Source organism: Mustela putorius, unplaced genomic scaffold, assembly GCF_011764305.1.
Source record: "Mustela putorius furo isolate JIRA1106 unplaced genomic scaffold, ASM1176430v1.1 tig00003845_pilon_pilon_pilon, whole genome shotgun sequence".
NCBI classification, from domain to species: domain Eukaryota; kingdom Metazoa; phylum Chordata; class Mammalia; order Carnivora; family Mustelidae; genus Mustela; species Mustela putorius.
This window is the reverse complement of record NW_025421998.1, coordinates 52,542,088-52,556,736: the sequence shown is the minus strand read 5'-3', so window position 1 is coordinate 52,556,736 and position 14,649 is coordinate 52,542,088. Positions and strand designations below refer to the sequence as shown.

The 14,649-nt window shown below is 35.6% G+C and overlaps 1 protein-coding gene across 1 annotated transcript in view; it reads right to left on the bottom strand.

Annotated features, from left to right (window-relative positions):
• ABCB5 (ATP binding cassette subfamily B member 5) overlaps positions 1-14,649 on the bottom strand; it is a 140,493-nt gene that overhangs the window by 22,988 nt on the left and 102,856 nt on the right. Inside the window, exons 21-23 of the mRNA XM_045089731.1 lie at positions 6,025-6,228; positions 2,770-2,870; positions 1,754-1,894 (exon numbers count right to left, since the gene is read on the bottom strand). Of these exons, the coding sequence (XP_044945666.1) occupies positions 1,754-1,894; positions 2,770-2,870; positions 6,025-6,228 (446 nt within the window). The remainder of the gene's footprint in view (positions 1-1,753; positions 1,895-2,769; positions 2,871-6,024; positions 6,229-14,649) is intronic.

The following is a 14,649-nucleotide window of genomic DNA, read 5'->3' as shown; positions in this document are numbered from 1 at the left end:
AGACTAGTAACCCTGAAGAAATGAGACCCTAGAGTTTTAAAGATGGCTGCAGAAGGTTCAGAGCAAAATGAGGAAAATATGTTCTGAGTCAAACATTTGGCTTGCAAACAAACTTTTGGAATACAGTCAACTTTTAAGCTTGTGATTGCCTGTATCACATTAGAACCAAGGGAAAAAGTTGCTACTTTAGTGCAGGCTGGTGAGCTGAATAAATTACTATAAGTGATTCTACATTTGGCTTCTTGTTAATCTAAGTAGATTAGTTCGTGTAATCAGAATGAAGCTCAGTACTACATGTCTTACTGTGGCTTATGTATTCATACAGGCAATACTGCACAATGTGTTAAGGTATAGGAAAACATAGAACAAGGAGCCTACAATTTCTGTTGAAATTTCAAATACAGATATTCCATTTTAGAAGGAAATCTGCTTCTAGGAAACTGCTAAGGGGACTTATAGTCAGATAAGATTCAGGAATACTGGGTTGGTGAACTGTGGACTATTTTCTTCTGAGTGCCCCCAGGAAGTTAATATTTGATAAATAAATAAATAATCACATGAATAGAAGCCAAAAATTATTGCAAGTTATTCTGAAATTAGTTGGCTTCAAATGACTTTTTTTAAAAAAATATTTTATGTATTTCTCTCAGAGAGAGCGAGTTAGCACGAGTGGGGAAGAGGGGCGGAGGGTGAAGTAGAAGTAGACTCCCCACTGAACAGAAAGCCCAATGTGGGGCTCTTTCCCAGGCCCCAGGATCATGACCTGAGCCAAAGGCAGATGCTCAACTGACTGAGCCATCCAGGTGTCCAGGCTTCAAATGACTTTTTGTCATTTCCTCAAATTGAAAATATCCTCAAAGTACAACTGTGTGCCATCACTGAGGAATACAAAAGAATGTGCCTGAGTCTTGGGAAGCAAACCCCAAAGGCGAATTCCCAACATATTTTGCCAAATGACAGCATGTTTGGAAAAGGTGTAATCTCCCAAGTCAGTATTCTGAAGAGGCTGCTCCTTTCTTTGATGTGAATGTTTTAGTGGGCTTGTAAAAAAAAAACAAACATAGCATTACTTCTGGAGTCAAATATTGTATAGATTTCTCTAGTTCTAAATATTTAGCAGTGACATTTATGATACAGATTAGCAACGTTCTGTCATCTTAGAGGTTCAGAATTAACACTCAAAATTAATTTTTCTAATTTCAGAAGCTGAAGTTAGGTGTTCCTAGAAAGTAAGGCAACTTTCTACTATGCTCAAACTAATGCCTTAAGAAGAAACATCCTCTTTGGGATGCCATGACCAATTCCAAATGTGACTTTTCTAAAGGGAAGTACTCATTTGTATGTGTTTCTTCTGAAGCAATTTGCTTAGCAAAGAACTCAGCCTCACAAATGTATAGTCTTATATGATAATGCCATCTCCCCCCGTCCCCGGGGAGTTCCATGAAGTCTTAAAAATTCTTGAAGGAATGGATGACAATAAGGCATTACCCCTATATTCCCACATTCTAGAAAACTGAAGTAGGGAGAAATTCATTTGTGAGTTTAACTCAGACTACTGATACTGTATCAGTATTAGTTTACCAGATAGACGGCACTTAAAGATATTAAATACAATATAATATTTAAAAACTTTCTCGGCATGTATTTCCCACATTATGTGATTTAAATGATCAATGAAGTATAAAGTAGGAATCTTTCTGGTTAATTTAAGTACATAACCCATTTACAGGATTTAAATATTTGCACAACTTACACGAACATGCCCTCTGGGGTCACTCGTCCAGCTTGAATTAAATAGCCTCCAAATCGAAAACCCACTGCATATGTGAAATATACAAAAGCATGGCTGAATGCATAACAGATTCCAAAGATCTGTGCTTTCTTCAAGGTATTTCTGAAATGCACAAAATTTACTAAGTAATGAGACACAAGGTATAGCAAGTTCATTTAAATAAATGCAGAGTAATGAATACAGAAGACTAGACATATTATCATTTAAGGGATATACATTCTTCTAAGAAAAAAAGAGAAAGTGAGTGTTTTAAAATGAGAATTATTATAGAGAAAACAGATACTATGATGATTCTCTCTATAGTTCTATACTCTATAGTTCATTGCAACAAAATTTCCTCTGTGTAGGAATGGACAAGGTCTGTGAATGAACACCTAATGAAAGAGTTGAAGAGATTTGGTTTTGAAGTATTTAGAAATATTGTCTATTGTAACATTTCACTAGCACATTAAGTAGTGGAAATTAAAGGGTGGTACCAACCACAGGCATGAAAAGAGTACAAAGCTCTCTCTCTGATAAAGTAATGCAAATAGTATCACTAAGTAAATGTGATGAGGACTGGTTTAAAATTAAAAGGAGTGAACACACTTGTCATATATACATTTATCTTAAAATGTGAACCATTTTAGCTATTCAATATAAAGGGCTAAGCAATCTTATTCTCTTTCTTGAATATGTTATATCCTCAATTTGGTTTCAGGAAAATAATAAAAATGTGCATAGTTAGTAGTAGTTCATACTACTAACTATAGTTAGTAGCAACATGGGAGGACTAAAATATTCTACCTGTGCTTGTTCTCAATTGCTTTTTCTAATCTCCTCTTGATGAAGTCATATGAGAAATGATGATATACCATTATTAGGAAAGATTCCAGAGCAAATAAATTGGCAGGCAAACCACTGTAGTCATCCAGGAAGACTGCCTTCACAGGGACAGCTAAAGTTAGTTAATGAAGTCAGTATGAATCTACAATCACCTGTGTTGGATCTGAAGCGTCTCCTCATATGCTTGCTCAAAGGCTTTTTCTCTTGTTAATGACACTATAGTCCGAATATTTTCCACGGCTTCAGTTGCTATCTTATAAAATAGGATAGTAAAATAAAGAAATAAAATTAGTAATGGTTAAACTCTGGTTGTGAATTCCAGTCATTTATACAGGGGGCATATTAAGTATAGCATTAAGTCAATAAGTTTTCTTAGCTTCTTTTTTTCTTTCCCAAAAACAAGATAGGAAAATAACATTTTAGGATAATAGGCTCAAGAAAAATTTATTTTGAAAAGATTTAGTCCACAGATCTAAATTCAGTCCCCTTGGAATCTTCACTGAATTTCTATTTAAACTGGTTCTGTAGGCAGAGAGATCAAACATTAGCATTATGTTCATATGTAATTATGCAAAGAAAGTACAAGATAATTCAAGAAGACAGTAGACAGAATCAAATAAATAATTGCACAAAATACAAAGAGCAACCAAAAAACCTCAGGAACACTGCAGTAAAGTAATATGGGTAAGGCTATTAAATGCTATATAAGTTACAGCCATTTCTCATTTTGATGTCTGTGAACTTAAAAAGATACTTAATTTAGGGTCACCTGGGTGGCTCAGTGGATTAAAGCCTTTGCCTTTGGCTCAGATCATGATCCCAGGGTCCTGGGATGGAGCCCCGTGTCAGGCCCTCTGCTCTGCAGGGAGCCTGCTTCCCCCTCTCTATTTGCCTCTATGCCTACTTGTGATCTCTGTCAAATAAATAAATAAAATCTTTAAAAAAAAAGATACTTAATTTAAATATAATTAATGCCTTTCTTTCTTCCTTCCCTTCTTTCTTTTTCTCTCTCTCTCTCCTTCCTTCCTTCCTCTTCTTTTCTTTCTTTCTGAGACAGAAAGAGAGCACGCACGAGTAGAGGGAAGGGCAAAGGGAGAAGGGGAGAGAGCAGATTCAAGCAGACTCCCTGCTGAGTGTCGAGCCTGACTTGGGCCTCAATCCTGGGACCCTAAGATCATGAGCTGAGCTGAAATCAAGAGTCGGCCACTTAACCGACTGAGCCACCCAGGTGCCCTAATGCTTTTCCATATTTCTATAATATTTGAAAAGAAGGAATAATTACATGAGAAATGAAGGAGACTTTTGGCTTAGAATAACTTGTTGGACATGAGAACACATGTTGACTTGAAAGAGAAATTTCCTACTTTCGCATTCTATTTCCATAGTGGCAGTGTAGACTGTGGGACCGAGGAAGACCTAGGTGGTCACCCAGTGTTATTTAAAGAATAACTTGGGTTACAGGAAAGAACCAGATTTCTGGATGGTGTGCAGGGCACCTGGATTCTGCTCTCAATTTTGACTGTGAGTTGTTCTAAATTCTCATTAATTTTAGAGTAAGCTCAAAGTAACCACCATTTGTAACATACACTGTAGTATGCAAGAAAAATGGGTAAAAATACTAAAACCCTGAGAGAGAAAATGAGCAAAAAATCTTTGTGATCATTTTTCACAATGGAGAAAGGACTTAATATCATTATAGAATCTTAGAAAATAGTCCTCTGTAAAAAACCAAAAAACTAATACAGTTATTTTAAGTATGAAAAGTAAAACAGTTGATGATTTGTCCAAATATACACATGCAACTGAAGAAGGACCAATATGTTTTATTGGTCCCTATTCTAAGCTTTGGTGTTTGGTAAATAGATTAAAAGCTACTGAGAAAGAGAAAGATTGTTTGATTACAGTTACTGACTGTATAGTCTGGGGTCATTCAAATAATCTAAAAAGGAAAAACTGAAGGACACATATAAAGGTTAAAGCTCATGATATAAAAATTAAGATGCATAAAATCCAATTAATCCCCATTAATTTAAAGGTTGTGATAATTTGCACCACAGGGAGGACAAAACAACTTTTCACTGTCTTTGAGGCAAATAAATGCTAAACAGTTCAGTCTGTAGTGCCCAAGCAGACATTCCAAGGGTCCTTATCTAGTCCAAGGAAGGTGGAAAGGTCCAAGGGTCACACAAACCAGATTTCAATGAGTCACATGCTTGGCATTCCAATTCCGTCTAACTGTGATAGTCCCTGGATATAGATCAAAACTAGTAAAATCATTTTCAGACTCAGAGTGTGTTCACCCAAGTGATAAAAGTCTTTGAAAATATATCATGAGAGGAACAGCTTAAAGACCTGTGGATGGATGGCTAAGAGAAGACTTGGCATTTACATGATGCAGTTTCCTCAAGGCTGCTAAGGGAAGGGGCTTTGGACCTCTACTGAGATGAAAGCCAAGAATGGTAGGATAGAAGGCCCCCAACAAACAGACAAACACACAAACACCAGAACCAAAAATTGCCTACCATCCAAAGGCTATTCAAGGGTAGGGAGCCTGCTTGCTACTGAGGAAAAGGTTGGGTAAAAGATGGGACACTTGACAGGGATGTCATACAAGGGATTCCTTTTTTGGATAACTGATTGGATCAAATGACACTTCTTTCAATTCTTAGATGTTATGAAACTACAACGCTAATGTCCCCTAAACTTCAAATATAATGATTATTTTTATAAATATGATTGTTCCTGAGAGACATTTTCCCAGTAATTAAAATGTTCATCTTGATCAGTATAAAGATGGTCCTTGTTTCTAAAATCTTATTTTTGGCACTATCAGAAACAGAAAATTGCCTTATATTCAATAACTCTTATTTCCTCTACATTTTGAGAAATAAAAATAACTAAAATTGTTTAAGAAAATTTAATTATTCAACAATCAGAGAATGTGGAATCATGATGTTAGCAATTTCCCTCCTGATAATGGCAATATGGCTGGCATTATTGAGTGCATACTATCTTCTAGACACTATTCTAAATGTCTTGCATATAAGAATGCTAAGTGTTTTGTGTAATACTTAGAAAAATCTGCAAGTGGTATTATTATTATTCCGACCTTACAGAGGAAGAAATTGAAGTCCAGAAAGGTTGACACAACTTGCTCATATCACACATTCGTTAGTGATAGAATCTAAAATGTAATTTCGCCAGTTTGACTCTAGAGCCTACACTCTAAATCACAAATCCTGTTATACTATAGCCTATTTACACCCCATCCTAAATTAGTCTGGATGCATTTCAATTCATATATACCTCTTTACAGGCACCTAAGAAAGGAAGTGCGCATACTATAAAAATGGCAACTCTTTGTTTTCCTCTTAAAATGTTATGATGGTAAAAAGTCTTTATTTTACCTTCCCAGCATGCTTAAGTTCTTGCTTATCCTTTTTGGCAAATCCAGTCATAGCTGTGGTTTCAATCATTCCTGTCAGAGCAAGTACTGGAGCAATACTCAAAATCAAGAGGGTCATCTCCCATCCATATATGAAGGAAATGATAACTGACAGTCCCATGTTAGTTGCATTTTGTGTTAAGACACCAATTCTTGAACCTGTTGCCTATAACAAGACATATTTTGGGAAAAAAGTCAATTAATTTTAAATTTACAAGTATTCCTATTATAGTTTCTTACAAAACAAGGCAGGCTTTCTTTTTTAGGATTTATACTTACATTTTTACTTCGAACTTGTACTTAGAAATTAAATAATACCCATACTTAAAAAACTGTCCTCTACTAAGGAGTCATTATGCTTTTTCTATCTTATTTATTTTTTAAAAGATTATTTATTTGATACAGAGAGAGCGAGCACAGGAAAGGAGAGTGGCAAAGGGATAAGCAAGCTCCCTGCTGAGCAGGGAGCCCAATGGAATGTGGGGCTTGATCCCAGGACTCTGTGATCATGACCTTAGTTGAAGGCAGACACTTGATGGACTGAGCCACCCAGGTGCCCTGCTTTGTCTGTCTATGCTGGATATTGTTCTTTGACATGTCCCTATCATTCTCTGAATATGTTCTTACTTTCTGACACAAAAAGATTCTCCAGGCTTTACTGCTGGAATCTATCATTTCTCCAAGGAGTCCTGGTTCCTTTTGGTGGATAATGGTATCTAAAGTCAATATATGGTTTTAGTTGTGCTCATTATTAATGGCATATCGGTGGAAAAAACTGGGGAATGTGTGTGTGTGTGTGTGTGTGTGTGTGCAGACGCAGACACAAATTGAAATCTGTATTTCTCTATTTATATGAATCATCAATTCACTTCGATACCTCCAGTTCCAATCCAGCACCATGAAGTTATTTTCAGCTTTCTTCCTTCTCATATTTGTTATCCCCTTCTGCAACAGTAAGAAACTTGGCTCCCATTTTCTTTGATTTATGTGATCAAACTCTCTGTATGTAACCAATCTGATATCATGGCCCCTGCTTCTCCCCTGCATGGATACCTTTCTCCCTCTGCTCTGGCTAGGCTTTCCCACACCAGGCTGCCACCACACATGGACGTGCAACCCACCATATGTGGGCTCCAAAACCCAACATTCTACATTCTTTCTTCTACACTGATGGAGGGGCCGGCATTCTTAGTCACTATACCACAGTAGTGCTGAATCGAATGATTTATACGATTCATTAAGGTGTATACTTTGGATATCATTACTTTGTATTCCATTTTCTGCATTTTATTTGGTTTCACTAAGCAAAGATTTAAAGCATCATTATCAAGATTTATTGAAAAGGAGTTGGAAACATGGTATAAGGTAATTATATTTTGAAAAAAATCCCAAATAAGTAGAAATATCTTTATAACTATTTTATGAGAAGTATATGTCTTATGAACCAACTTTCAGTGGGACACATGATAGTAATAAACTGAAATGTTAAATTCCTTTGGTGCTCAGATGAAAAAATGAGACTCCATTTACCTAGAAAAATAGCTATCATCAACAATATCAATTCACATTTTAAAAGATTTATTATGATCATGAAAATATGACCATTGGAAAGGTTTAGATAATGTTAAAATTTACATCCTTCCAGACACTCAGATTAGGATTATTCTGTGTATGTAGCTTTGTATCCTGCTTTAATCCTTTTACATTACACTGCAAGCTTTTTCCTGGTGGTTAAATAGTCTTCAAAAAATACTTAGAATTTTTCACTTTTTCCAATTTTTCACTATTAAAAATAAAGATGTAATGAGCATCTTTGTGCAAAATTTTTATGCTTATCTTTTAATTCCTAATGTTAAATACCTAGACAAGAGTAATATGTTAAAGGGTACATACTCTTACATGCCTGATAGATATTATAAAATTGCTTCTCTAGAAGATTGTATCAGATTTCACTAAAGTACCCTCAAATTAGTATCATCATTAAAATAACAACAGTAGGGCACCTGGGTGGCTCAGTCTGTTCAGTATCTGCCTTTGGTGTAGGTCATGATCCGGGGGTCCTGGGATCAAGTCTTGCCTATCAGGCTTCCTGCTGAATAGGGAGTCTGCTTCTCCCTCTACCCTTCCCCATCTGCTTGTAATCTCTCTCAAATAAATAAGTAAAATTAAAACAACAACAACAACAATAAAAAGTCCTGTGTCCCCCAAGGCTCTGCCTTATTTCTAAAATATTTTTCTGGCTTCAGCTTCAAGACTCATTTGGTAATCTGCTATTTCCCTATTTCTCACTATTAAAGAAAATTCCAAAAAAGTAAAAACAAGTAGTAAGAGCAAAACCCAACAAACCATTAAATAATGACAACTAAGACAGGTAAACTATTTTAAGTGTCTAAGGGTATTATAAACTAATTCTAAGACCTGTGAGGCTGAAATAGGAATGTCATTTGCTACTTAATGCTGACTTACACTCTGACTCTTGAAAGCTGAAGGGTGATGCTGAAGAAACACGATATTGTATGTTATGGGATGAATTGTGTCTCTCCCTAACCCCAAATTCATATGTTGTGGTCCTGACTCCCAGCTCCTCAGAATGCCATTATATTTGGATATGAGGTCTTTAAAGATGTAATTAAGTTAAAATGAGGTCTCTGGTGTGAGCACTACTCCAATGTAACTTATGTCTTTAGGAGGAGGAGGTTTGAAGGCTCACACATGGGAAAGACCATATGAGGACACAGCGAGAAGATAGCTGTTTATTTTATTATTATTATTATTTTTAATTTTTATTTATTTATTTGACAGAGAGAGAGATCACAAGTAGGCAGAGAGAGAGGAGGAAGCAGGCTCCCCACTGAGCAGAGAGCCTGATGTGGGGCTTGATCCCAGGACCCTGAGATCATGACCTGAGCTGAAGGCAGAGGCTTTAGCCCACTGAGCCACCCAGGCACCCCTATTATTATTATTTTTAAAGATATTATTTATTTATTTATTTGACAGAGGCAACGAGAGAGGAAATATAAGCGGGGCAGTGAGAGAGGGAGAAGTAGGCTAAATCCTGCTAAGCAGGGAGCCCAATGCAGGGCTTGATCCCAGGACCCTGGGATTATGACCTGAGCCAAAGGCAGATGCTACACAGACTGAGTCACCCAGGTGCCCTAGAGATAGCTATTTTTAAGTCAAGCATAGAGGACCCCAAATGAAACCAATCCTGCTGACACCTTGATCTAGGGATTCTCACAATCAGAACCTTGAGGAAATAAATTACTGTTGTGTAAGCCATCCAGTCTGTGATACTTTATTATGGAAGTCCTAGCAAATGAATATATTTACTTGTTCCTCTCTTCCCACCCCCTGCCTTTTGGTGATGGCAATAGGATAAGAAGAATCTAAATATATTTTTCCTGTTCTAGGAAGAATTAACAGAAAATAATAAACATCTGGCCTTGAAAAATACTACAAGAACTAAAGGAAAACAGAAAATAGTCTTAAAGACCCGGAGGATAATGTACTTCTGGAAAGAATTTAGGACTGGAATCACAGGAAATTTTTTTTTAAAGATTTTGTTTATTTGACAGAATGAGAGAGAGAGAGAGAGAGAGAGAGAGAGAGAGAACGTAAGCAGGGGGAACAGTAGGCAGGGGGAGAGGGAGAAATAGGTTCCCTACTGAGTAAAGAGCCTGATGTGGGGCTTGATCCCAGGACCCTGGGATCATTACCTGAGCCAAAGGCAGCTGTTTAACCAACTGAGCCACCCAGGTGTCCTGGAATCACAGGAATTTTAAACTTCCTTAGATTCTTTAGCAACATGCACAAAGATATAAGTTTTTCTTGGAAACTAAGAGCAGACAGTCATGATTAAATAATTATTTAGATAACAATTTATGGATTATTATAGATTTAGGGATTATTATGGAGAGGAACTATGTCTTTGGCAATTTGCTAATGCAAATAATAAAACTTTTTTAAAAAAAGATTTTATTTATTTTATATAAAGAGAGAATGAGGTGGTGGGAGGGCACAGTGAGATGGAGAGAGTATTAAGCAGACTCCCTGCTAAGCGTGGAGCCCCATGCTGGGCTCAATTCTCACAACACTGAAATCACGACCTGAGCTGAAACCAAGAGTCAGCCACTTAATCAACTGAGACACCTAAGCACTCCATGCATAAAAATTTTATAAGAAAATTATAGTGTACAAAGAGGAATGCCTAGTATTAAAAAATAAATGGAAGAGAACTCAGAATGCAACTGTAGAAATAAAATAAAATTCCATATGATAAGATTCCTGCTTATGGGGTAACAAGAAATGGATTTATCCTCCCACATAAAATCAGGGCAGAGATGGGAAACAAACAAGATAAGCCCAGTGACTGCTCCAGTTTGGCCCTTGAAAGAGCTCCCAGGCTGGAATATAGGGTGAGCAAACTGAGACAGAGCCCAACAGACTCCCTAAATTAAGTAGACAAAACAGAATCTGGGCCAGCTAAGGAAGCTAGAGTTTGTAGCACAGAACACCTGAGAAGGGAGATGCACACAGAAAGAGAAATCTGGATATCTGCAGAGGGTCCTCCTTGAATATTGAGCTGAGAGTGCTTGTGTGAGGGCTGGGAATGGTGCTCAGTCACACTGGAAAACTTAATTTCCAGCCAGGCTGGGAAACCTCATGCCCTCATGCCCTCAGGGCATTGGGTAGAGTATATAAGGGTCTTTCCTCAGTCGTAGACTCAGTCCTGCCTAACCAACTGTAAAATGAAGACCCAAATGACTGAACTGTTCCCAGGTAACTTAACTGAATCCCAGAACAAAACAAAAACATTTACACAAATGTAAAAATATCCAGCACCCAAAAATGTTATATTCACAATGTGTGATACCTCATCAAAATTTACTAGATACATAAAAAAGCAAAACAGGACCCATAATGGCATAAAAATCAATCAACTGAAACTGAGCCAGAACTGACACAAAAGTTCAACTTAGTAAATGACAATAAAAGTTATCAATGGATAACATATATTAAAAAAGTTAAGAGAAAAGAACATATAGAAAAGACCCACATCAAAATTTTACAAATGCAAATTTCAGCGTCCATAAAGTTTTACTGGAGCATAGTCTCACCCCTTCTTTACGTAATATGAGTGGCTGTCTTAGAATTATAATAATAGAGTTGAGTAGTTGCTAGAGTTAGGGTTGCAATATAAAGACAGATCACTGGGGCGCCTGGGTGGCTCAGGGGGTTAAAGCCTCTGACTTTGTCTGTCAAATAAATAAACAAAATCTTAAAAAAAAAAAAATAAAGACAGATCACCTTTATATTGTTAACCCTAACCCTAACCCTACCCAACCCTAACTCTAACCCTAATCCATGTGCCACTGTCCTCACTTTATATTGCTGCTCAGTGTGCTACAAATCTGTGATGCAATTATAATTTGACAGCATTTAGTGCCACATGAATTGCTGTACTGTGACATTTTATCTTAGTTTTAAAAATTACCATTGTATATCCATCATCTAAAAATAAGAAAGGAAGAGAAAAGGAGACCTTGAATGTCCTGCTTTTAAGGCATAGTAGACTGTGGATTACTTTTTCTCATCAGATGCCACAGTGTTGTGTTTATTATAACCCTATATAGTACTACCAAATATACAAAATAGGTCAACATTTCCATAACAAGCACTTATCACAATATTCTTCATCCACAGGAAAGCATCATTCAGAAAACTTAGAAAATTTAAAATGGAATATCTCATTTAGTAGAATTTCTTCATAAAACTAAAAAGTGAAGATAAGTTGAAACCAAAGTAAGTTTCTGAGTGGCTCATTCATTAGCTAAGCAAAGAAAATCATTTATGAACAGTGAGTTTATTAAATAGTGTTTAATTGGAGCAATGGAAGAAATGTGTTCAGCGAGCATAAACCTGTATCAGACAATTAGCCCTTAGGTGAGAACAGTAGCTCAAAAAGTTGACAAGACTGCAGCAACACTGGTAGTCAATCAAAATCAGATATACTTTTTTGAATAGATTTCCCTGGCTCTTGATGGATTGATGTATGTTACTGATACTGCTCAATTGTTGGTTTTGAGGAGCCAATGCTGAATTTGAAGTGATTAAAAAATTGGCTGCTATAAATGGTCTGTGTGGATCATCTATAGGTTACAATATTTTCTAAGAAGTTAAATGAAAAGGAAGTCAGTATAACCAGAAGTGAAATCTGCTAAGATATATTACAACTAATGGTGACAAAAATAATTGTGGAGTAGAAAAAAAGGCTTACTTGGATAAATCTACAAAGTTTGTGAAAATGTAAAATGTTTATAACCTCAATTTAATCCTTTATTACTTACCAGCAAGTATTTTGTGGAAAATAATTTATCACACATTATTGGACCAGTATGGTCAGTGATGAAGTTCATTTAGTCCTATAGACTTAACCATCGTTGTTTCTATTTTTGTCAAAATTGGAAGCTGAATATTTTGACTTGTCTTACCACACAATAGTTTGAGGGTGTGTTTAATAGTGATAATTTCACTGAAACATTCTGAGTTCAGGGCTGAAACTAAAATTTTCCTTTACAAATAGAATCACCTTTTACCACTATGGCTCTGGACATTACCTTTTGCTATAGACTTGATAATGTTTCTTAATGAATTCAGCCTAAAATGGTAAGGCAAAACAGCAATTACATGCCAACCTTATAATGTGGTAGAGTCATTTTGACGATGACTAACATTGTTTGGATCACAAGTAATATCAAATTGTTTTATACACCTCCCATGTCAAAAAGTTAAATCCGGAGATGAAGTCACCACTATCTGGGCAATGATATTCTAGCTCTGGCTAGAATCCAATCAATTTATCTGGCTCTTGGAATTAAATGAAATTTTTATGATTTCTTGGGACAATATAATTATAGTTCTGATGAAAAGAGTTCTTGAAACTAACATTGTATCTGCCAATGGTATAACAAGTGTACATCATGGCATGAATAACACAGTTTCTTGTGGGCAAAAATGAGGTAACACTTGTGGGTGATGAAAAAGGGTTGCTAAAATATACAGAACTAATACCTTATAGTTTTATGGAACCTAGTTTTCCAAAGAATCTAAAATGGCTTTGTATCCTTAATAACACTATATATTACATAAAAAATAGTCTGTTGACAGATGTATGGCAATAAGCCATTACTTTGGGCTGAAATAATATCAGTTAAATCAGTTGTATTCAATCAAGTATTTCAGGACTCATGTTGTTCTATGACTTTATTTCACTAACATGTTTTACTCATGACTCTCAAAGTTTCTTCTCTGAGTTTCTAAAAATGGCTAAATGTGTATATATTTTTTAGTCGTTAGTAAAGGTTTTAAAGTAATATTTACTATTATTAAGGAGGTAATTTATGAACATTTACCCTAATACATTTGATAAAATAAAATTTAACTGAAATTGCATGATGAAAAACTGAGATGGAATATGTCTTAAGTTGAAAAGATAGGAAATATGACCCTGAGTTATTATTTCCTAATTCATCTCTAGGGTGTTTTTGTGAGAAAATAAATGGACAAATAGGATTGGTAAATAACTCTTCCTTCAGTAGAAAGAGTATTCATTCAAGTTAGATATGAATCTGTCTTTATATTGCAAAGCAAGTGTTTATGTGAATTACATGCCAGTAAACATAGTCTCATTCATGGAAAATTTCTTTGCTTGTCCTGCTTTTTAAATCTGACAGCTTTAAAATCTCCCATTAGCATTTCAACCATTTGATCTTTAGCTATTATTTTTCATTCAATGAAAATGATCTGACTTGCCCAGAAATTATTATGAGACCAACATTTACAAATTCCAACAAGAAAATTTCTCCTGATCAAATGATATTAGCCAGATGCTTGTAAGTAATCAGGCTGACAAATATTTTCATTCATTTTTCTCAATGAGAGACAACACTGTTTGTTAAAAACTGAATGTAAGGAGAGTGAGTTTGGTCTTCCAGTTCTAATTTTTTTTTTTTTGGCTGAAGTAAATACTTGCTAAAAGGGAAGATGTCATACAAGTCTAACATTGCTGCTAATAGGAATGCCTATTTCCCTGGAATTTTAAAAAACTTAAATGATAGGTAGAAAGAGAAAAATATCAGCAAAGAAAATATTAGCAAAGAAAAAGTAGCACTACATCAAAAACTTAATATGTACTATATGCTGGCTAACGGAACATAATTTTAAAAAGTGGCAAATTTTGTGGAATGGAGATTCGACTGGAATTATAGGATTATTTCTCCATAAAGGAGTGAACCCCGTCATTCCTAAACCCAGAAATTATCATTCAGATAATTTTATTGTGCTATGGAAGATTAATGATATGCTCATTACTTGACTATTAAGTGAAATTTTATCCATCATTTTTTCCCAGTTATGCCAGTAAAATTGATCTCCTCAGCCCTATTTTAAAATTTAAATTAGGTCTAATAAATTTAGAACCTTGCCTTCCAAATAATGAAAAGGAGTTTTAGGAAGAAATGAAGATGAAGATCTCCTCCTGAGCTTTTTCTACATCGTAAAATTAGTTTTGCAAGCCATTATGGATGCT